The following is a 24,901-nucleotide window of genomic DNA, read 5'->3' as shown; positions in this document are numbered from 1 at the left end:
ATACATATTTCCATACAAATACAAATACAAGATTTTTAGAAATTTCATGTAATGTCTGAAACATTTATATTAACATATTTCCATACAAATAACCCAATGAAAGTTTAGTATTAGTTGTTTTGTTTGTTTGTTTTTTTATACTGCAGGTTCTTATTAGGCATCAATTTTATACACATCAGTGTATACATGTCAATCCCAATCGCCCAATTCAGCACACCACCATCCCCACCTCTCCGCAGTTTTCCCCCCTTGGTGTCCATATGTCCATTCTCTACATCTGTGTCTCAACTTCTGCCCTGCAAACTGGCTCATCTGTACCATTTTTCTAGGTTCCACATACATGCATTAATATACGATATTTGTTTTTCTCTTTCTGACTTACTTCACTCTGTATGACAGTCTCTAGATCCATCCACGTCTCAACAAATGACTCAATTTCATTCCTTTTTATGGCTGAGTAATATTCCATTGTATATATGTACCACACTTCTTTATCCATTCGTCTGCTGATGGGCACTTAGGTTGCTTCCATGACCTGGCTATTGTAAATAGTGCTGCAATGAACATTCGGGTGCATGTGTCTTTTTGAATTACGGTTTTCTCTGGGTATATGCCCAGTAGTGGGATTGCTGGGTCATATGGTAATTCTATTTTTAGTTTTTTAAGGAACCTCCATATTGTTCTCCATAGTGGCTGTATCAATTTACATTCCCACCAACAGTGCAAGAGGGTTCCCTTTTCTCCACACCCTCTCCAGCATTTGTTGTTTGTAGATTTTCTGATGATGCCCATTCTAACAGGAGTGAGGTGATACCTCATTGTAGTTTTGATTTGCATTTCTCTAATAATTAGTGATGTTGAGCATCTTTTCATGTGCTTCGTGGCCGTCTGTATGTCTTCTTTGGAGAAATGTCTATTTAGGTCTTCTGCCCATTTTTGGATTGGGGTGTTTGTTTCTTTGATATTGAGCTGAATGAGCTGTTTATATATTTTGGAGATTAATCCTTTGTCCGTTGATTCATTTGCAAATATTTTCTCCCATTCTGAGGGTTGTCTTTTCGTCTTGTTTATGGTTTCCTTTGCTGTGCAAAAGCTTTGAAGTTTCATTAGGTCCCACTTGTTTATTTTTGTTTTTATTTACATTACTCTAGGAGGTGGATCAAAAAAGATCTTGCTGTGATTTACGTCAAAGAGTGTTCTTCCTATGTTTTCCTCTAAGAGTTTTATAGTGTCCAGTCTTATATTTAGGTCTCTAATCCATTTTGAGTTTATTTTTGTGTATGGTGTTAGGGAGTATTCTAATTTCATTCTTTTACATGTAGCTGTCCAGTTTTCCCAGCACCACTTATTGAAGAGACTGTCTTTTCTCCATTGTATACCTTTGCCTCCTTTGTCATAGATTAGTTGACCATAGGTGCATGGGTTAACCTCTGGGCTTTCTATCTTGTTCCATTGATCTATGTTTCTGTTTTTGTGCCAGTACCATATTGTCTTGATTACTGTAGCTTTGTAGTAGAGTCTGAAGTCAGGGAGTCTGATTCCTCCAGCTCCATTTTTTTGCCTCAAGACTGCTTTGGCTATTCGGGGTCTTTTGTGTCTCCATACAAATTTTAAGATGATTTGTTCTAGCTCCGTAAAAAATGCCATTGGTAATTTGATAGGGATTGCATTGAATCTGTAGATTGCTTTGGGTAGTATACTCATTTTCACAATGTTGATTCTTCCAATCCAAGAACATGGTATATCTCTCCATCTGTTGGTATCATCTTTAATTTCTTTCATCAGTGTCTTATAGTTTTCTGCATACAGGTCTTTTGTCTCCCTAGGTAGGTTTATTCCTAGGTATTTTATTCTTTTTGTTGCAATGGTAAATGGAAGTGTTTCCATAATTTCTCTTTCAGATTTTTCATCATTAGTGTATAGGAATGCAAGAGATTTCTGTGCATTAATTTTGTATCCTGCAACTTTACCATAGTCATTAATTAGCTCTAGCAGTTTTCTGGTGGCAGTTTTAGGATTCTCTATGTATAGTATCATGTCATCTGCAAACAGTGACAGTTTTACTTCTTCTTTTCCAATTTGTATTCCTTTTATTTCTTTTTCTTCTCTGATTGCCGTGGCTAGGACTTCCAGAACTATGTTGAATAATAGTGGTGAGAGTGGACATCCTTGTCTCGTTCCTGATCTTAGAGGAAATGCTTTCAGTTTTTCACCATTGAGAATGATGTTTGCTGTGGGTTTGTCATATATGACCTTTATTATGTTGAGGTAGGTTCCCTCTATGCCCACTTTCTGGAGAGTTTTTATCATAAATGGGTGTTGAATTTTGTCAAAAGCTTTTTCTGCATCTATTGAGATGATCATATGTTTTTTATTCTTCAATTTGTTAATATGGTGTATCACATTGATTGATTTGCGTATATTGAAGAATCCTTGCATCCCTGGGATAAATCCCACTTGATCGTGGTGTATGATCCTTTTAATGTGTTGTTGGATTCTGTTTGCTAGTATTTTGTTGAGGATTTTTTCATCTATATTCATCAGTGATATTGGTCTGTAATTTTCTTTTTTTGTAGTGTCTTTGTCCGGTTTTGGTATCAGGGTGATGGTGGCCTCATAGAATGAGTTTGGGAGTGTTCCTTCCTCTGCAATTTTTTGGAAGAGTTTGAGAAGGATGGGTGTTAGCTCTTCTCTAAATGTTTGATAGAATTCACCTGTGAAGCCATCTGGTCCTGGACTTTTGTTTGTTGGAAGATTTTTAATCACAGTTTCAATTTCATTACTTGTGATTGGTCTATTCATATTTTCTATTTCTTCCTGATTCAGTCTTGGAAGGTTATACCTTTCTAAGAATTTGTCCATTTCTTCCAGGTTGTCCATTTTATTGGCATAAAGTTGCTTGTAGTAGTCTCTTAGGATGCTTTGTATTTCTGCGGTGTCTGTTGTAACTTCTCCTTTTTCATTTCTGATTTTATTGATTTGAGTCCTCTCCCTCTTTTTCTTGATGAGTCTGGCTAATGGCTTATCAATTTTGTTTATCTTCTCAAAGAACCAACTTTTAGTTTTATTGATCTTTGCTATTGTTTTCTTTGTTTCTATTTCATTTATTTCTGCTCTGATCTTTATGATTTCTTTCCTTCTGCTAACTTTGGGTTTTGTTTGTTCTTCTTTCTCTAGTTTCTTTAGGTGTAAGGTTAGATTGTTTACTTGAGATTTTTCTTGTTTCTTTAGGTAGGCTTGTATAGCTATAAACTTCCCTCTTAGAACCGCTTTTGCTGCATCCCATAGGTTTTGGGTCGTCGTGTTTTCATTGTCATTTGTCTCTAGGTATTTTTTTATTTCCTCTTTGATTTCTTCAGTGATCTCTTGGTTATTTAGTAACGTATTGTTTAGCCTCCATGTGTTTGTCTTTTTTACGTTTTTTTCCCTGTAATTCATTTCTAATCTCATAGCGTTGTGGTCAGAAAAGATGCTTGATATGATTTCAATTTTCTTAAATTTACCAAGGCTTGATTTGTGACCCAAGATGTGATCTATCCTGGAGAATGTTCCGTGCGCACTTGAGAAGAACGTGTAATCTGCTGTTTTTGGATGGAATGTCCTATATATATCAATTAAATCTATCTGGTCTATTGTGTCATTTAAAGCTTCTGTTTCCTTATTTATTTTCATTTTGGATGATCTGTCCATTGGTGTAAGTGAAGTGTTAAAGTCCCCCACTATTATTGTGTTACTGTCGATTTCCTCTTTTATAGCTGTTAGCAGTTGCCTTATGTATTGAGGTGCTCCTATGTTGGGTGCATATATATTTATAATTGTTATATCTTCTTCTTGGATTGATCCCTGGATCATTATGTAGTGTCCTTCCTTGTCTCTTGTAACATTCTTTATTTTAAAGTCTATTTTATCTGATATGAGTATAGCTACTCCAGCTTTCTTTTGATTTCCATTTGCATGGAATATCTTTTTCCATCCGCTCACTTTCAGTCTGTATGTGTCCCTAGGTCTAAAGTGGGTCTCTTGTAGACAGCATATATATGGGTCTTGTTTCTGTATCCATTCAGCCAGTCTATGTCTTTTGGTTGGGGCATTTAATCCATTCACGTTTAAGGTAATTATCGATATGTATGTTCCTATGACCATTTTCTTAATTGTTTTGGGTTTGTTTTTGTAGGTCCTTTTCTTCTCTTGTGTTTCCCACTTAGAGAAGTTCCTTTAGCATTTGTTGTAGAGCTGGTTTGGTGGTGCTGAATTCTCTTAGCTTTTGCTTGTCTGTAAAGCTTTTGATTTCTCCATCAAATCTAAATGAGATCCTTGCCGGGTAGAGTAATCTTGGTTGTAGGTTCTTCCCTTTCATCACTTTAAGTATATCATGCCACTCCCTTCTGGCTTGCAGAGTTTCTGCTGAGAAATCAGCTGTTAACCTTATGGGAGTTCCCTTGTATGTTATTTGTCGTTTTTCCCTTGCTGCTTTCAATAATTTTTCTTTGTCTTTAATTTTTGCCACTTTGATTACTATGTGTCTCGGCGTGTTTCTCCTTGGGTTTATTCTGTATGGGACTCTCTGCGCTTCCTGGACTTGGGTGGCTATTTCCTTTCCCATGTTAGGGAAGTTTTCGACTATAATCTCTTCAAATATTTTCTCTGGTCCTTTCTCTCTCTCTTCTCCTTCTGGGACGCCTATAATGCGAATGTTGTTGCGTTTAATGTTGTCCCAGAGGTCTCTTAGGCTGTCTTCATTTCTTTTCATTCTTTTTTCTTTAGGGAGTGCTTTTTAAGAAGCAAAATTCTTATGCTACCCATCTTTCATGAGCATATAGTTAATACTGTACTTGTCACATTGTGGGTGCTTATTTAACACTGAATAAATATTTTACAATGAACCATGCCTAGATAAATTATCTCTCTAGAATTCTCTCTAGATAGAAATTTGACAATAAGTGACCAGGGGTACGGATACTGATTAGAGAAAGAGGATTTCTAGTCTTCTCTGATGTAAAAGTCTGAACTCTTTAGGTACCAGTTCTGAAAAACCAAACCTTAATTTGACAAATAATAATGATAATACCTAAACCTGAATGAGCACGTACCGCTGTTCTCCGTTCTTTACACATATTAAATAACTCATTTAATCCTCACGATTCATGTAATTTTACCTTATGAGGCAAGTATTATTAGCATTCCCACTTCACAGATGAAGAAACAGACGCAGAGAGACGTGACATGTCTCCGAGATTACACAACTAGGAAGTAGTGGACAGGGTTAAATGACAGAATGATAGATAGATAAATGTACAGATGGATAGATAGATGAAAAAAATCTATCAAACTAGATCTAGGAACCAAAACAATTGTCGTCTGATAAGGGATTTTCAAAATTTTGCATATTCAGGGCACAGATACCAGCTTTTAGTGTTAATTACTGGAAAAACCATGTAGATTAAAACGATTCTCACACGTGCAGCTTTGCAGGATTTTCACTGTAGCATTGATTTTGAAAGCTCCAATTTAAAAACAACCAAAATTTCTTTTTAAGAGTGACGTGATTAAATAAACTCTGATACAACCGTTATTGAATATATTGTAGCAGTTAAAAAAAAATGAAGTCACCATTTTGAAAGATGGCTGAAATATGTTGTTTAAAAGCACATAAGACCAACTATATGACGGCAAGAGTGAACCCTAAGGTAAACTATAGACGTTGGGTGATTGTGATGTGTCAGTGTAGGTTCATCTTTGGAAAGAAACGCACCATCCTGGTGAGTGATGTTGATAATGGGGGAGGTATGCATGTGTGGGGGCAGGGAGAACATGGGAAATCTCTGTACCTTCCTCTCAATCTTCTTGTGAACCTAAAACTGCTCTTAAAAAGTATGTAAAAATAAGAACCCTCCTGCTGTTGGTGGGAATGTAAATTGGTGCAGCCACTATGGAGAACAGTACGGAGGTTCCTTAAAAATCTAAAAATAGAACTACCATATGATCCAGCAATCCCACTCCTCAGCATATATCTGGAGAAAACTATAATTTGAAAAGATACATGCACCCCTATGTTCACAGCAGCACAGTTTACAATAGCCAAGACATGGAAGGAACCTAAATGTCCATCGACAGATGAATGGATAAAAAAGATGTGGTAAATATATACAATGGAACATTACTCAGCCATAAAAAAAGGAAATAATGCCATTTGCAGCAATATGGATGGACCTTCAGATTATCATACTAAATGAAGTAAGTCAGATAGAGAAAGACAAATATTATGTGATATCACTTATATGTGGAATCTAATAAAAATGATACAAATGAACTTCTGTACAAAACAAAAATAGACTCACAGATGTAGAAAACAAACTTACGGTTACCAAAGAGGATGGGGGGAAGAGAGACAAATTAGGAGCTTGAGATTAAAATATACACACTACTATATATAAAATAAATAAACAATAAGGACATACTGTATAGCACAGGGAATATGCAAGATATTCAATATCTTGCAATAACCTATAGTGGAAAAGAATCTGAGAAAGAATATATATGTGTGTGTGTGTGTGTGTGTGTGTGTGTGTGTATATATATATATATATATATATATATATACACACACACATATAACACATAACAAAATATATTCTCCAAAAGCAATGTATATACGGAGGAAAAGATTTGGAAGTACATGTATCATGTTGATATCAGTGTATCAGTATAACCTATCTCAAAAGAATTAGGTGATCAGAGGAGAACTTTAGCTTTACTGAAGATTTGATTATTTTTAAATAATGAAAATGTATATTAATTATATAAAACAGTCTAAACAAATAATCCCAATTAATTGTTCCTTCTAGTTTTAATATTTTTGTCCAAGAGGCATGATTTTACACTGTATCCATTAGGCAAGAGATAGCACCTGTCAAAGAGTTGGGAGTTGCATAGTGTCCCCATTTTATTTATTTATTTATTTATTTATGTATTTGTGTATTTATTGGCTGCACCATGCACACAGCATGAGGGATCCTAGTTCCCCAACCAGGGATCGAACCCATGCCCCTGCAGTGGAAGCACGGAGTCTTAACCACTGAACCGCCAGGGAAGCCCCAGAGTGTCCCCATTTTAATGCCTCTTCGAAAGACTTATCTTAAGAAATCACCATGGTGTCAGGCAGGGCACCAATGATTAGATTCACCTTCAAATATCCCTAGTACCAAGCTTGCAATAAGCACCTTTTCAAGAAGTTCTGCAGTGAACCAGGACTTGCCATGTGTCCTGTAAACTCTTAATGTTCTATTTTTTTCAGCACTGTTATAGTGCTTAAAACAGCATCTTGCTTTTGGTAGGTTCTTTAAAATCTTATCAGCTTGGTGCCTTTCCATCTTAAAGGGTGGCTCCCTTAACATTTAGCTATTGCCTACATTTTCTTTCCCCCAAACCCAAGTTCAAATGAAAATCAACTGTGCTGGCTCATCGTGAAACAAGCAACATCTTTCACAAAGTGTCTGCTGAACTTTCTTGCCAAAAACCTGAAGAGGAACAAAGAGGGAGGGTTTCTGCAGAAAATCTGGGAGCAGTGGTTCTGTGCATAGACACCTGAAAAAGGAACTTAGGTTTTCCCATACAGGCAACACGTTAAGGTCTTCAACGTGTGTTTGTGAAGTTGCTATTTTGTGTTAGACACTGTTCTAGGCTCTCCAAAAAGAAGAAAGAAGACAGAAATGAGGTAAAGGCAACAAGAATGACCTGGGTTCTCCTGCACTGTTGGAGACTTTTAACATTTGAGGATATGCTTTGCAAAAAAAAAAAAAAAATGCAACCAAGCAAACTTCTAATACCACTCTCTCCCTTCTTCCTCCTGGCCCCGTTCTTATTTATAGAGTCTTCACACAGTATTTTATTGTAAAAGCCTAGTAGTATTACAGCATTTACTATTTATATTTGGATAATTTTAAAATTTCACTGGCATTTCAAGTCTCCTAAGTATCAAATTTTATGTTTATATTAACACCCTGTCTTTCGGATCAAATCCTATGAGACTTTTTCCCGTCTGCTTGATTACTAACTATTGAAAGGTTAAGTCTCATACACACAAACCAGCTACTTTCTTTCTTCTTATTATCAAAATACGAACACGTTCCAAAACCATCTACTGCATATTTCACAGAAATGGGTGACAATGACACACTTTTTAAAAAGAAAATATTGGTCTATATTAGAATAATTTTGTACTCTAAATGGTGTTAGGAAACTGGTGAAAAGTTACGTGATTTCTGTGCCATGTGTTTTATTCATCTCTAGTTATAGAAGCACATTTGTTACTTGTGGTCAGGAAGGGAAGATAAATAGAGTTCACCAATAGGGAGAAGGATTCGGATGATTTCAGTTGCTGGAACGCCTCTGCCAGAGTCATTATGAGCTCTAATAATACGTAGGCAACTTATCCTTTTTCCTTTGTAATTTCCTCAAAAATTATTTACTAGTCTATTCAAGATTTAACAAATCTTTTTTTTAATGCAGTCTGCTACATTAAATTAAAAACATTTCAACCCATTTCAGAACCATTCTACATGGAAAGAAAAATATACAACTTTGACAGGCTAGTATTTACAAGGAAGAAAAGGTCTTAGAAAGTTATTTTTCTCCATCTTTCATATTAAGCCATTACAATTTTTGCCAAACTAAATATCTTGTGAAGATTTTTATAAAATAGCCTTGTAATAAGGCACTAATATCACGTTTTACTTTCAAGTGAAAAAGACAGTTAAACTTACTTGATGGAAAATTATTTTAAAACATGGTTTTCTGTGTAGCATGTAATTCAGTATAATGCAATTCCATATAGAACTCTTCCCTCTGCTTCTGTTGCTAGATGCCCAAAACAGACTTCTTTCTAACACGATTCTCCTGTACCTGCACTCTAGAAGGGTTCCAATGAGTTCCACTTAGTATTTTTGTTGAGCGTCTCAGGTTCAAAAAAAATTCTATATATTTTTGTTTCATTTATAATCATTTATAATCTTATCTATCACTCATACATATTGGAGTAATAAAAAATTACAATATGACTTGTCAGTTTCTAGCAATTGGGAAAAAAATGAAGATTTTTTTCAGGAATAATGGCAAACACTGTCTAAACGTGTCTTTTTGGAAGAGCGAAACATTCTAATTTGCTGAAATACCCTATGCAGAGGTCATATCTGTTTTGTTCACCTGATCATTCACTGTGCCTCACAAGTACACTGCATATGGTGGCCATCAACATAGAAGAATACACATTTTACAAATGAACAAACATGCCATACTAAGTTGGAATGTTCTAGGGCAAGGTTTCCCCTTCAAATGGGTTTATTTTTCATAGATAAGACAATTCCTAGGACTAAAATAGCCATGGTTTTCATCCTAAGAACAGCTTATGAAAATTTGTTGTAGCCAGGACTAAACAAGGTACTTAATGGTATAAATTATATTATTAAATTACTTCAGATTTTCTCAGATGAGTTCAGATCAACTGTACTTTTATCTCCCTTTCTATCAATTAGTAGATTAAATTGCAAGCACAGTGGGATCAATTGTGCATTTGTAACATTTTGTTCGCTTTCACATATGCAGGTATGTGTACACACACACTCAAAGCAAATTATCTAAATAACAGCCCTCCAAATAATTAATGGAAATATAAATATTATTTCAGTTACCATACGATCTTCCCTGCTTCTCTTGTCATAAAAAATTTAAACTTCATGATTCACATGTACTGTTTTAAGTACCAAAGTAATCTTTTTATTTTGAATATACCTGGTTACCCATCCATATTTGAAAGGCCCTGGAAAGGTCAGCTCACAAGTTGTGGAGTTCAGTTTTGGTTAGTCTTTGTCGATGTAGGCATTCCATAATTTTATTACTGCCAGCTTGATTTTAATTTGAACTGCATCTTTCAACATATGAAGGCAAGTCCTACTTACAGTATTTTAAAATGAATTACTGAGTGATTTGCTGATGAAGCATTTGGGGGATGCGAGAAACATCGTTGGATGATTTAATAGACCAAATGAAGGTATATCCAGAGGGTAAATTTATTGTGGCTACTTGATTTGCAACATATGACCCCATCACTTTCTGTGCAGAACTGCTGCTCTGGTTTTTGCTTACCTCCAACACTGGACATTCTGGAGGAATCCTGATGAGAGCTGGATTTATTGCGGTTTTGATTTTTCCGTTTGTTGGCTGCTCTCACAGATCGGAGAAGTACCTCGCTAGCCTTGAAAAAGGCCACCATGAATGGTTGTTTTGACTGAGGCCCATGTCTTCCCACAAGACCAGCCGACTTTACATTGATGCTGTGTCCTAGAACAGAGGGAAGGAGCACTGGGTTTATGAAGAAGAGATGAAGTTTACCTGATGGGATTGAACTCAGAGGGTACTTGGGAAAAGGGAGATGTTTTAAAACACTATCAGAATGTTTTCTTTGCAGGCCAAAGATTCTTATAAACATGGAAAGTTTACTATTACAGACAATTATCCATGATTGGTTTTCCATTTTGTATCCCTCTTTGGCCACAGAACACCCTCAGGCCTTCACTGTTGGTCCCTTCTCAGACCTGGAAGTTGGCAATGTTCTAAATGGAAAGGCTTGACCCCCATTAGCTTGGAAATGTCCACGTTAAACAGCAATTTCAAAAATATTAGCTACAGGTGCTTCTGCATTAGGTGCCCTATAATTTTCCTCCATGTGATAAACTCTGAGTGGCTGGCTGGGTGTTTCTATTTTCACCAGCTTCTTTGGAGACTTTCCAGTGTTGATTAGTGTTGATAGCCTCCTCCCCTCACCTCTGGCCTGTGCCCAGTGATCTTTACAAAGCTGTGATCTACTTAAAGCTCTTCAAAGATCCTTCCAGAACCCCTGCTGGGATGGAGATTTGCCGTAAGCTCCAGGTCTTTCTCCATGTAAAGGATTTTGAAGCAAACATGAAAATTACAGAATCCCTCCCCTTCTGAATTTGGACATGCCCAAATTATGTTTACTGAAAGGATTTCAGAAGATGCAAACAAAGCCTGGAGGTGCTCAGAAAGGAGAAAAATTCCAGGTGAGCTTGGAGACTCACCTTGGTCTCTAAACCAGCCTGTGTCCCAGACCCTTTTGAGCCCTTGGAGTGGTTGTTTATCAGAAAAGGAGTGCACCCAGGGCCTGGGTAGGAATGGGTGAGAAGTGTCCTAGAGTCTAGAAGTAGATGTTGATAAAGTATTTCTCCTTCTGGGATAGCAACAATAATTCTTATCATTATAAATGGTAAGTACTATCATTATAAAAAAACATGTTTGGAGCACTTGCTGTGTACTGTAGGCATTTTTCTAAGTGTTTTCCATGCATTATTTAATGTGATTCCACAAATACCTTAGGAGTTAAGTATTACTGTTTCCCCCTTTTTACAATTCACTCTTGCTATGATCTCATTTAAACTAATTACCACAGAAAATTATATATATATATATATATATGTGTGTGTGTGTGTGTGTGTGTGTGTGTGTGTATAAAGAAAACCATTAGTTGATATTGAATTCAATGAAAATCACCCAGAGAGGATGAACTACTTAACCTTAAGTTGTACCTTTGGGTGAGAATTACTCAAAAGTCATGCAAAAAAAAAACAAACAAAAAATTCTACTCCAGATACAGAAGTTACCAATCTTTTCATAGTAATATATCATGTGGTTTCAAATACGTGCATGATTGGCCCTGCCTTGCACCCGGAAAGATGTGTCAGTTTTCTTAAAATATTTATTCAGTCATGACTGTGGGGTAGCCTCGGTCCATTCTAAGACCTGACCCACCTTGGAAGAAAAGGGAACAGGTCCCTAAAATCAATGGCATTTTAGCAAGTAAACTCTAGCTCTTAACACGGTTTATTTTGGCAGCATAAACACTTTTGTGTATACTTGTATTGTGCAGGGACCCTCTACCATCAGAAAACGAGACTGTGCTATGTGAGGCTGTGCAGCTGTTGGGAGGAACACAGAGGTCCTTTAAATGTGGAGATATTAGTTTAAAAAAATGCGTGTGTGTCAATGCATGCAGCATCCATCAGCGTCCTCAACAATTGCTCATTGGGAAAACTTGTTGCTTTCTTACAAATATGAAAACGGCCACCGGTTTCCCAAATGCCACTTCACTCTGTCCTAGCAGAGAAAGAACTTCCAAATAATCAGAGCAGTAAACCTTAAACAAATAAGCGTATGGGTTTCTCTTTTAAATGCAAACTTACAGTGGCTCCATGCCAGAGTCTATATTTCTTAGAAAAACTATATCACTGGCATAAATGAAAGAGGCAGTTTGATTTGTGGTCGGAGTAGTTTCCATTCTACTTCCACTGTAACAAATGTATTAATTCAGCTCAGACTTCCTCCTTCTGGCAGCCCTTTTGCTGTAAAAAGAGAAATTAGAAGTTCCAGCCAAATACCATACCTTGAACTGACCCACCTCAATACATAAACACTTTTACAACATGTTTATTCAGGTGTAGCACTTGAAATTGGTTTAAGATGTTTCCAGTGACAGAGAGTGCAGCAAAAGAAAAAAAAAAAAAAAAAACAGAACTGAGAAACTTGACTGTGATGGAATAGAATAACTGGTGATCTGTTCTTTAAATTTTGGATGTTTTTTTCAGTCTTGGAGCACAACATAAAAAGTATTTGTTGAGCTTTGAGTTTGATGTTTTAATGAAGTGATAATTTAACAGGAACAAAATTTTTACTTGTATACATGGATGACTGCAGAAATCATTTTTAATATATGATCTTTGTAATACTGAAATGGGTTGCCACATGGTGGCCACGAATGGAATACAGTAAAATCAGTTTTCCATTCATTACAACACACCCTGACCCTTTTCCAGTTAAATAAGCATTGAACCCAGAGTTCCAAGTTTCCTTGGGTTTGCAAGAGGATTCCTTTTGTTATTATTCGAAAGACTTTCAATATTTTGATTTTTATCTGTGGGGAAATAAGACTGCTCTCAAGGTTTGTGTTTTGAAAACTGTAAAGATGTGTGTGTGTGACAAATATGGGTTTCTTGGGCTTTACAAAGGTGGATATTGTGTGTGAAGCAAAGTCCCCTTCAAACCAATGTGAACTCCCTTTAAAATAACTTTTGATATTATTAAGTTTCCTCTTGGTTTCCTTTCCACTTCAGCAATGATGTGACTATTAAGATTCCATAAGTTCATACTTACTCAGTGGCTCTTGATCTTGAGCTACACCATGGAAGCATTAACTATATGACCTTGTCCTTCAGACACATTATACCTCCCTTGATTATGTTGACTGAACCTTTTGAATAGGGCTGAACAGTTATTTTTCTTAGAAGTGCTAATAGAAACCCAGACTATATTGCAGGTATTAAAAATAGTGACTATTTTATAAAATCTATTTAACAATGTTGAATTTTATTATTAAAGGTACAGGATGTTTTAGATACTGCAAATATATCAGTAAAGACACCTACCTAAAACATTTTGATTTAGGAAAACTATATGTAAGTGTGTATTACCGTGGTTTTATTTTTCAAAGCTAATCTTCAATTTTGACTTATTAAAAAATGTAGGTAGGAAACATATATACATTAAGGATTGAATATACACTGGATAGCAGATGCAAACTATTATATATAGGATGGATAAACAACAAGGTCCTACTGCATAGCACAGAGAACTATATTCTGTATCCTGTGATAAACCATAATGGAAAAGGATGAAAAAGAATAAATATACATATGTATAACTGAAAAAATAAAAAAAGAATATACAGTGGAAATAAACATAACTTGGGGTAATAAAAAGAGCATTAAAATAAAAGGGTGATAAGGGACACCAGCTTGAATCCAAGCTTAATCATTTTAGGATTCTGACAAGTTTAGGCATAGCTAGAACATGGATAAGCTTAATTTACCAGGCCTATATTTGGAAGAGAATGGAAAAACCTGAAGGGAGAGAACTCATCGAAAGGAGCAGGTGAACCCCTAGAGTACAGATTCAGAACAATGTCCCAGTGAGTATAAGGAAGCAGGGATTTTGAGTCTGTAACTCAGTGTTCCTTCTGGCCTTGCTCCAATGTTTGCATGATTAACTTCTTAAGAACCAAGGGGATTCAAGAAAATCTAACAGACCTATTTTTACCCAAAGTCCCTGTAAAATCCTGGGAGGGCAAGGGAGCCCTACTTTGGAGTTTGGTTAATGGTGTGGTGCAAGTGGTGGCCAAAGATTCTTCCTACATCAGAAGAGTGGCTTCCAAGTAGCTCCACAATGGTACAAGATGGCAGCACCAGAATGTAGGTAGGTCCAAGATGAGTTCCTGTACCAGCATCAGCTTCAGAGAGTGGTAGCAGTTCAAAGGCGAGCAAAGCAGCGATTTCATGGCATTGGGAATCTTAAGGTGGATCAAAAACTGTCCCAAAGTGAGAGGCAGGGCAAGTGATGGGATGAAATGGTCCTAGAACAAGAGGACACTTCCCTTTTGTCACATCTGATGTTGCACACTAGGAAGAAGGAAGGGCAGTGATCTGCTAAACGGGTGGGGTGAGAGCAAGAGAGGGAGAAGAACTTGATTGTTGGGAGTCATTCAAGTTTAAATACACATGGGATCTCCCACACAAAAGGGAGAGGAGATAGAAAAGGTTCTTTGAAGGATATACCAGCATTCCAGTGATTTCACTGATGGCAGCTGGACCCAAAGAAACATGGTGCCCAATTATTCCAGGTTTCTGTATCACAGAATTCTTGGATCATAAAATAAAAGGGTGATGAGAAAAAATATAGAGGTCCAGAGTTCGATATGGGCAGAGGTATCATCTCTTGAATTTATGAAAAGAATGCCCATTAAATCTTTCCATGTGAATGTTTTTTAGAACTATTCCTATCCTGGCCATCTTGTTTTCATCTCGAAATTACTCAACAGGTACTAAGGGAAGAGAAGCAATTTGAGAAGCAAATATATGGGCATTTCTCAGTTTTATTAACTACAGAATGAATAAAGGTGGGGTTAGGATGGTATCGTCTAAAGAAATAATTATTCTTTTCACACAGGAATCAAGAAGATAGTATGTGAGGCTGGCGTTTTGACTTACACATTTTGCCATAACTGAAGATGGATTCAAGACATCCAGATCTTCTCCTCTGACCCTTATGACTTTATATAAGCCTGGGGGTCAGGGTATTGTATTCACATCTGCCTAAGGACACAACTAACTATTTTCAAATTTAGAATCATCGAGACAGTAGGCTGGCAAACCAAAGAGCCATCCCCAACTCACTAGTTTTGTATTTCAGACCATTCTTTTTGGAAAATGTGACTTTCAAAATGTTTATTTCTTTAAAAACAGGGTTATTAAAGGAGCCTCTGACAAAACAGCTCTTTAGAGACATGTTGATGTTATAAGGACAAGTGGTTCCAAATATGAGCATTTAGTTTCCCTCCAGAATACACAATTTGAAAAACATTCACTTGCGGATTTATCAGAGTCTAAACGTTGATATCACTATAAGATGTTAGCATAAATTCCACTGTTTTTTTTTCCTATAAACCCACAGTATTGAACACTTAACCCAAAACACCTGTGATGAAACTTGTGCACAAATTATCTGTTCTTCATTTCGAAAGACGCTTACAGCATCCTTTGTGGACTAGTTCACAGAAAACAAATCACTGCGCTGTTTCTCATTCACATATTCTCTTGCTCTTTGCTTAGTTTCAATCTGTGATTAAATCTGATTCTGGTACTCTTAAATTATAGTTTCCGTGGCTCTAAATTATACTGGAATCGTACCCTTTTTAGAAACAGATGATTTAAAATGTGCAGAATTCTCTACCCGGCATATAGACTAAATCATTTTTATATCAGATTTTAAGGAATGTGGGGGAGATAGAACTTTGTCTACTTAAATTCCATATACATTTTAACTCAGTGAAATCTTAAATTAAGCAAATTGTAATCTAGTTATGAATTTCAACTATGTCATACTTTGATGAAAATTTTGCATAGTTTCCAGTTTTATAGTAAAAGCACAGACCTACTGCCAGATATTTGAAGTATCATAAATAGAATTTTACATTCGTGCTCAGAATTTTCCTGATTTTAAGATAGTTTACATTGCCTTACAATCTCAAACAAAAACAATGAAAAGCTGGGATTTTAAACTATTTCAGTGATACTGAAAACTCCCAGTAATGTGGTACTGGTTAAAACATATATTGGTATTGAACTTCAGAGTACAAGTTAGTTAGATTTGTTTTAGTGATTCTTCATGGTGATTCTGGGCTTCAGTTTAATAAGCCAGGCTCATCATGCAATTTCTTTGCTAGATCTTTTCGTTTTCTTCTTTATCCCAACATTTAAAAGAGTAAATTAAAAAATAACCACTTTGTTCTATATAATTATATGTTGACAATTATACAGTCATTATTAAAAAGTAACAGGACTTCCCTGGTGGTCCAGTGGTAAAGAATCTGCTTTACAGTGCAGGGGACGTGGGTTCAATCCGTGGTCAGGGAACTAAGATCTCACATGCCAAGGGACAACTATGTCCACACACCACAACTACTGCGCTCATGCGCCTCAACTAGAGAGCCTGCATGCCACGAACTACAGAGCCCACACACTGTGGAACCTGCACGCCACAACTAGAGAGAGAAAAACCCGCACTCCACAACAGGAGAGAAGCCCATGTGCCGCAACAAAAGATCCCGCGTGCCTCAATGAAGATCCCGTGTGCTGCAACTAAGACCCGACGCGGCCAAAAATAAAATAAAATAAATAATAAATAAATAAAAAAATAAAAAGTATCAAAAACAAAAGAAGGGTCCAGTGTAATAACATGTGTGAATAAGGATAAGATTCTGTAGCTGATGATAAAGAAGAAAAGAAACATTGGGGGTATGACATCCACAGAGGGCAACAAGGGACCATGTCCTGGCGTGCTAACATGAATGGTGGGTTGAGTATTATCTGCAGACAAGAAATGTGGTTCCAGTTCCTGGTAAATTCCTGGTAACACTGCAATAGAAGAAATTAATTTTCCTCTAGGATTGGGGTATGGGAAGGATAACGTTTAAAGGAGGAAGAGATTTTTTAAAGAGTTTCCGTTCTTTCTAAAATGTTTATAGAAGGGATTCTCATGCCCTGCCGTCTGAGAAAGTCATAGGGATTAGTAAAGAAATTGGGATATTTGGTCAGAAACACGGGTATGATGGTTCAAGACGTGATGGGGGGAAAATGCAAATAGTTGAGAACTGTAGCTCAAGAAATTTCTGAAAGGTGGGGTGGGGGGTTGCCTGGAGGAAGAAAGACCAAAAAACATAAAGGAGCAGGGCCAGAGGTTTATGCCTTGTTGGGGAAGCTTTCCAGAATATTCAAATCTTTTATTGCACTGAGGGTGGGACTGAGGTGATGGAAAAGGATTAGTCTCCTTCCATGGGACATGGTCTGAAATGTGGAGGCTTACTGTCTCAGGCGTGACAAGCCCCACAAATGCCTTTTACTGGGGCCCTCTTTTCAGCTAGTGGAAATACGAATCTCAAACTAGGAATTGTAGTTCACCTTCACATAAGCACTTACTTTTTAATAGCTCCTCTCTTTATATATAGAGCCTTTCCCCTGAGGCCCTATGAGTTTTACAGACATAATCTGTCACATGCCCCCAAAAGATTGGTTAGCTGTTGGTCTTACAGGTCTCATTTATTTTAAGAAAGCAGAAACATTCTTTTCACAAAACCATGGGAAGAGTGAATTATTTTTAGTCTCTTTTCCAGTTATTATGTGACTTCTTAAAATAAAAAATGTGTACACACACATATACTTTTTCCTTTAAAATCACAGGGGAGTTAAATAAAACTATAATGAAAGCAGGGTTTCGGTAGAAATCAACCAAAACATCTTCAAAAACTATTTTTACGTGTTAAGATATCAATGAAGAAAAGTTTTTAGGCATCAAGCTCATTTGAGTTTGTTTCATAGCAGTGAAATTAATTTCAGACTCTGCATTTTATCTATAGTGGATGAAAGTAGTCTTTGCAACGAACTTAATGCAGTTACTTGGGAAATTTATGAGTGTCTAAAGGAAACATTCTTTTTTACCAGCTTATATGATATATTATTCAAAAAGAACTTTTATCATACAGAAAAACATAGTTCATTAAATGTTTGACCTTCCCTTTCAATTTGATACATGAATCTGTGAAATGATCATAAGCTACTTCTAGAATCTTTAGAATAGTCAAGGACTACCAAAATGGAGGAGAAGTAAATAATTTTGACACTTAATGAAGAGAAAGAGTGAAAGGAGTTAAAAGGTGTTTTCCAAAACACATAGTGAAGGCCTGATACTGAATACCTAATGTATATACCATCATAAGTGTCTACTTTTTGCCAAAAAAAGAAAAAAAAGTGGAGTTAAGACATTTGGGACTTAGTTCTTTCCTTCGCATATGAAGATTGGATCACAAAATATTCTTCTGAGCGAAGAGAAGCAGAATCTTTCTTCACTTTTTCTCATGTCTCTGGCCACAGCAGAATGTGAGCTGGCCTGCCCCACGTAAGGGACCAGGTGAGACCTCACACCACCATGATTTCATGGTGGACCCCAGAGCAAAAGCATCCTTCTGATCTGTCCACATGCAAAATAACAGTTGGGTTCCCAGGGTGTTTACCTTTTGGTCAGCGTGGGTCAGAAGCAAATCTGATCTCACAGCCTAAGTAGAACTATCATGTTTCTATCAGTTTATCACCTCACAGAGAAATCATCTGAATACCTCCACTCATAAATAGAGCTGGTACCCAAAAGTCATAACAAGCAAGCCTTTCAAAAGCATCAGGGAAATTGGGATTTGAGAAGATAAGCCAGTTCAGTCCTTTTGAAGTTAAGAAAGAAGCAACAGCTGCCATTTTGAAGCTTGGTAATTTATCAGTTGTCTTACATACATCATCTTATGTACCCCTCCCCAAAAAACAATGGTTACATTTTTAAAATGAATAAAATAAAGCTCAGAGAAGAGTCATGTTTTTAACTCAGCCCTGTCCACCCTAAGTACTACCCTATTCCTTTAAGTACACAGAGTTCCCCTTTGTTAGAGATTGTTTAGGGCTGATGCTTTTCTGTTGGGTCTCTGCTCCCCACCTTGAAAAGACTGGAGGAATCCATCCATCTCCTGGGTCTGGCAGTGATACACACATTGTGTTTGTCAAGGACACTGTGGTAGCTGCTGGTTTTGTGATGTTTAAGATCAGACTTTCCTTAGTAAGTGGGAAGATCATTCAACACTCCTTCCAGCCATGACAACACAGGTGGTCTCCCCTACTTTCCATTTCCCTCAAATTGAAACTTGACAAGTTTGACTGCAGAGAAGTTGGAATCCATGTTCAAGGAGCTGAGATATATAATTTCCCTATCAAAGCATTTTCCGTCTAATTTCAAGTTTTGATCCCCACTTGTAATACATACTGTTGGCTTTGGCGGGTAGATGCTTTGGTTTGTTTTGGTTTTCCTTTGTCCCTGTGAGTCTACACCAGCTGAGTCAAAGTTTAACCTCAGCAACAGTGACTGCTGATGCCTTAAATGACTAAAGGCTCTCTCTTCTTCCCTTTGTGCTCTGTACTCGTGATGCAAAACCAGCACTGCCCTTGTTCTGCAATATGTCTTTAAGAAATATGTTCAGCGATGTTAAACTTATAGGGGAAGGAACAATGGAAGAGACGGAGTTAACTCCGTACGATGAGAATATGGAGAATCTCATATTCTGCGTGGCCCCAAATCAATACTACCATGAACATATTTACCCCTCAGATCATTAGTCAAAGCAGAGTTAGAGCCTAGAATAGAGAATATAACAAACAACAAAAACTGGAATATGTTTCTGACCTTGGGATTTGTTTGGCAAGATGGGTGCTCCACAGTTACTGTTTTGAATTAGGGAAAATCCAAAACAGAAATACAGATGTCGCCAAACACTTCCATATCCCTTTTCATTAAGGGAAATCTAAAAAATGGTAAAATACCTCTTTCACCAGATAATGAAGCAGGACTAACTCCTGTTTTATCCGCTTACTTTAAATCATTGATTTCAAAATTCTTTTTCACGTATGTTTTTAGGTTGTGATGCTAAATTTGGATAAGCAAATGATGTTTACCAAGTGGCTCTCATTCAAATATAAACATACTATAAATTACAACAAGGAAGTTGCCTTTAAAACCTGGTTTTAAAACATTGTATATATAATGGACATAGTAAAACAGCAAATCCAAGTTTTCCAATTTATTACTGAATATATTCTATAGTCAAACCTACTTTTAAAGAAAAACCATTTTCTCTCTACCAATCATTATACAAAATTAAACTAGGCTCTGGAGGCCCATTTCAGAGTACCGACCAGAGGAAAATATAATAGAGATAACAAAATGGATATAGATATTTTAAAAGAAACCAGCATCGTGATTCTTCATTTTCCAAAGAACTAAGGCATCTGTAAATTACATTCAAACCATTTTGTTCAAAATATGAGGTTTTAGCAAAGCAGTTATGGCTCACCCTCTGCTCATAGGGAAAAAAAGTTAAAAAGCAAAGCTAAACACAGTGAAAAATTAAAAACTTGTTTTATTTGCCAGAGATTTTTCTTTTCAATTTTTTGAGGAAAAAATTACCCCAATATGCTCTCCCCAAAATACAATTCAGGGAGTCCTCTTTAGGGCTGGAATAATACCAGGTCACCTTCAGCCTTGATGCTGGGAAGGGGGATGGAGAGATGAGAGAAAGGATGAATTTCATCCTGACTTTTTGCAAAATAATCAATTAATATGTTTTGGAAACTGCATGCTTGACTAGCCTCAGGTGAGTTTGCTGCACCATTATTGAAACTACAAACTTGAGTACCAGTTGACACTTAAAAAGGATGGTGGGGGAGGTAGACATGAGGAGTCTATGATGGGGAGTGTGGATTAAGGACAGTAAAACAGAGGGGAGAAAACAGGGAAGGAGAACCTAGCAAAATACATTAGTGAGTGACACAGGGCACAAAAGGAGGGGGACGTTCGTTATGGAATTAAAAATAAATTAAATTTGGCTAAATTTAATTACATGTTGAAGCTGATCACTGGAAGGAATAAAAGTTACTTTTTTCTTCTTTTCAGTCTATAAATTTATCAAATTAATGATAATTGTGTAAGGAGCTAAAAGAAATACTGAAGTAGTTAGATTTAAAAAAACAAAAATATGGTAAAAATGCTGTTACCTGTTGTGGGTCAGATCACAGTTAAATTCCAGACAGAAAATATAAAAACCCAAAGGTAATTACCAACAGATCCAACATAAAGTTCAATTTTGTTCTATAACAATCATTATTAATAACAATGTCCTGTTTGGAAATTATAAAAATGCATTATTTTTTTTCAGTTTGGAATTTATATAAAATTCATATCATTTGTGAGAGTCATAGTGTATAAGATCTGGCTAGGAAAACAAATCATTTTTAGGTTCAAGGGCAAGATTCTTGTGCTTTCTAAGGCTAAGTTTCCTTGTGTACAAAATGGGAAAATAGTAAAGATAAAGTAGACATTCCACTTAAAAATCTCACCAAATGGCTGGCATCTAATACGCTCAGGAAATATTAGTTTCTGTTAGTTGTTAATATTATTTTGATTGACCACCACAGCAAATACATGGTTTGAATACTTATTTTATATGAACTACAGATGAATCTAGGAAATAAAACCTGAATTAATCATGAAAACTAAAAACTACGAAATATTAGCATGGAAGAAAAAAAAGTACTGCCAAAATCAGGGTTTAAAAAAAGCAGCTATTTGTATAGACAGAAAATAAGTTTTGCTAAGTTGAGTTTGAAATACATATAGTTTATAAAAATCGTATATGACTAAGAGAATTAATAAGAACTTAGGTTGAACAAAGTAGAAATTTAACAGTGCTCCTATATTTATGTTTAGTTCTCTAGCCATGAAAGGCATATTGATGATTTTGCTCATTTTTATGCAGTGGGAAAGGAGGAAAAATCTAAAGCTGGAAGGATTTATGTTCTCTGATGTGCTTTAAGATATTACACAAATTAGAAAATCCATAAGTCACAGCTTACGTGGGTTTGGAAAATTAACAAATACTGATCTTAAACCCCAGAGGAAATCTATGTCATATTTATTTTCAGTAGAAATCTAGTCATTTTTGCCATAAAGATACAGGAAATCTTCTCAATGGAAACTCTTCTGAATCATTCACATAAAATGACCAAGGCAGTTGTTTTGCTTAGCTATCTTTTAAATCTCTCTTATGGTTTGATTCATACCAAAAAAAAAAAAAAAAAAGATTTTCTTAGAAACTGATATATTGCCATAGATTTATTTATGTTTTAAAGTTTTTAAAATTCTATAGAAATATGATAGAAACAGAAGCCATTTTAAAATGTTCTGGAGAAATTTAGATTAAGTTTTACATTTTGTTATGATACTGAAAAATATATTGTGGCACTTAAAGAAAAAGAAAATATAATCTTACTTAAATGCTGTAATAAGAGCTCTCTAGACACCTTAATAATTATAGATTTTCAGCTATGAACTTATCTGATCCTTCACGTGATCAGTTGGGAATTTGTTTATGCCTGGGTATTACCCCTCTTTGTATACACACACACACACAAACACACACACACATTTACCCCAAAAGATGTCTAATATTTCTTACTTCCCTTTATCCATTTCTCCATCTCTGATTTTATATAATATCTTGAGTTTTGGTTTGAATGAAACTATTTAATACCAAGCTCCTTAAGATGGTACATATCTATTCACTGTACCCTCTCTGAAAATAATATTTATATGTGTATAATGCTTAAAGTGTAAATATATAAATTACAATTACCTGAGAAATTATCACAGACAATATAATAATCCCTAGACAAAAGGTCAAATAAATAGAGAATTCTTCTAGTCACACAAGCTCATTCCCTCACAATACAAATAATTCCATAGCCATTAACTCCCAGGTCTTAGGCACTTTATTCTTATGCCTTCAATCTGCCCTTTTTACACATTGATTTAATTTCTGGACTACAGGGAAAATTTAATTTTACTTATTCACTGTATTTATTTAAGTATTTGAAGATAGCTATTCTTCAGCTGTCCTCCTAATTTATTCTTAAATATTCAACCAAAAGTCAAGCAAGTATGCTCTAATTATCCTCAGCATTAAACATTAAACATAAAGAAGTACTTCATTTATACTAATATTTACCTAAAACAAACATAGGAGTATATGTTCCTTCTTCCTATCAGAACATTTAGCAAGATATGCGATTTTTGCAGTTTCTTGGAAGTAGAGACTCTCATTTATTTGTTTGAAACCAATTGTCAGCACCATAAATTCAGCAACAAGGAGCCATATGGTTTTATGAACAAAAAAGACTTAATTGCTTTAAAAGATAAAGTTCAGATAAGGGAAGGGAATATTATCAAATCTCAAAATATTTAAGAGATCCTCTGATAAGTGGACATAATTCAACTTTTTGAACTGAGATACATAATAATGAGAAACTGTAGTCAAAACAGCAGGACAAAAAGAAAAATATCACCCTTGATCTCTGAATTTCTTCTGCTACTTATTAGCACTATGTCAGCTGATATTCAGATTAACCAGCCACATAGATCATTTGACCCTTGAGACAGATAAATAGTCATCTGACAACACAAGGACTTAATTTGGAAAATTTTCCCCTAAGTTAAAAAAGACTGTATTTGGGAATCTAAGGACAACACAACAAACTTATTTAATCAGATACTTGCATTGAAAAGTAGCAGATTCCAGGACTTACTAAATTTAAGCAGATATCACATTAAGAGCTCCTCATCTCTCTCAGACAAAGATGTTCACATTTAATAAAAGTAAAAGAATATCAATTTAGTAACTCACATATTAATTTAATATATAATGACATGAGGACTTTAGATTATAGAATAGATTTTTCTAATTAGGAGTATATATTCTGTAATTCAAAAGATGTCATGGAACTTTTGAAAAATCTGATTTAAGACAGCATATTTAAAAGATATCACAGGATATTGAAGTTTTGGAGAAAAATTTATCAGTGCTTTAAATTACTCTTCACATAATAAGGAACAATAGAAATAAGCAACAATTCAAGGTTGTAGAAAAAGAAAACCTAATCCCATTTCTTATTAATGTAGGTGTGATAATTGTCAATTTGCAGGAATGAGCCCAAAAATTCCAAGTGGAAGGGTAGAGAACATGGCGAAACCTTGGGTAATAAAAGTTTTAAAATACTCACTTTCAGTTTAATTGTACTCATAACTAAAGTTAAGACCTTTTTTTATAATTTGAATAATAACGTTGGTGAAAATAAAAGAGGATGAAATTGTTGGTGCTTTTAGAAAAGTTCTGAAATATCAATATATTTATGTACATATATAATTTTTAAAAATGGAATAGAGAAAACTTTTGTGTACTAACAATCAAAAAAAATTAAAAAGCTATAACTTTATCCCTTTACAATGTCTGGGAAATATAGCTGCTAACCAACATGGGCTATAACCTGAGGAGGCAACAATTACAAGGGTTTGTTTCCTTGACTTTCAAAGAGGTCTTCTATGATGTTTTTCCAATCAATTCATAGAGTATCTTCATTTTCTGATTTTTTTAATGGGAAATATAACTTATGTAGTGGGGATTTTATGCAATTTGCTAAAAAAGTTAGCACAACATATATTAGGAGTTCTTGGGTCCCACTCTTTAACAAAGATGATCAATGTTTTTTTAACCATGTTTTCTATGAGCATTAAACTACTGCTTGTAAGAAGCCATGTTGATGTGTAACGTTTGCTAATAGGTTTACGAAGCCAAATGATAGTA

General features: G+C 35.6%; 1 protein-coding gene across 2 annotated transcripts in view; it reads right to left on the bottom strand.

Moving 5' to 3' along the window:
* The window catches only part of BMP5 (bone morphogenetic protein 5), a 119,189-nt gene that overhangs the window by 11,306 nt on the left and 82,982 nt on the right, over window positions 1-24,901 (bottom strand). For both annotated transcript variants that reach the window (XM_068557806.1, XM_068557807.1), the window contains exon 4: window positions 10,141-10,335. In XM_068557806.1, coding sequence (XP_068413907.1) covers window positions 10,141-10,335 — 195 coding nt within the window. The remainder of the gene's footprint in view (window positions 1-10,140; window positions 10,336-24,901) is intronic.

This window comes from Eschrichtius robustus, chromosome 12, assembly GCF_028021215.1.
Source record: "Eschrichtius robustus isolate mEscRob2 chromosome 12, mEscRob2.pri, whole genome shotgun sequence".
NCBI lineage: Eukaryota > Metazoa > Chordata > Mammalia > Artiodactyla > Eschrichtiidae > Eschrichtius > Eschrichtius robustus.
This window is presented reverse-complemented; position numbering and strand designations above follow the sequence as displayed.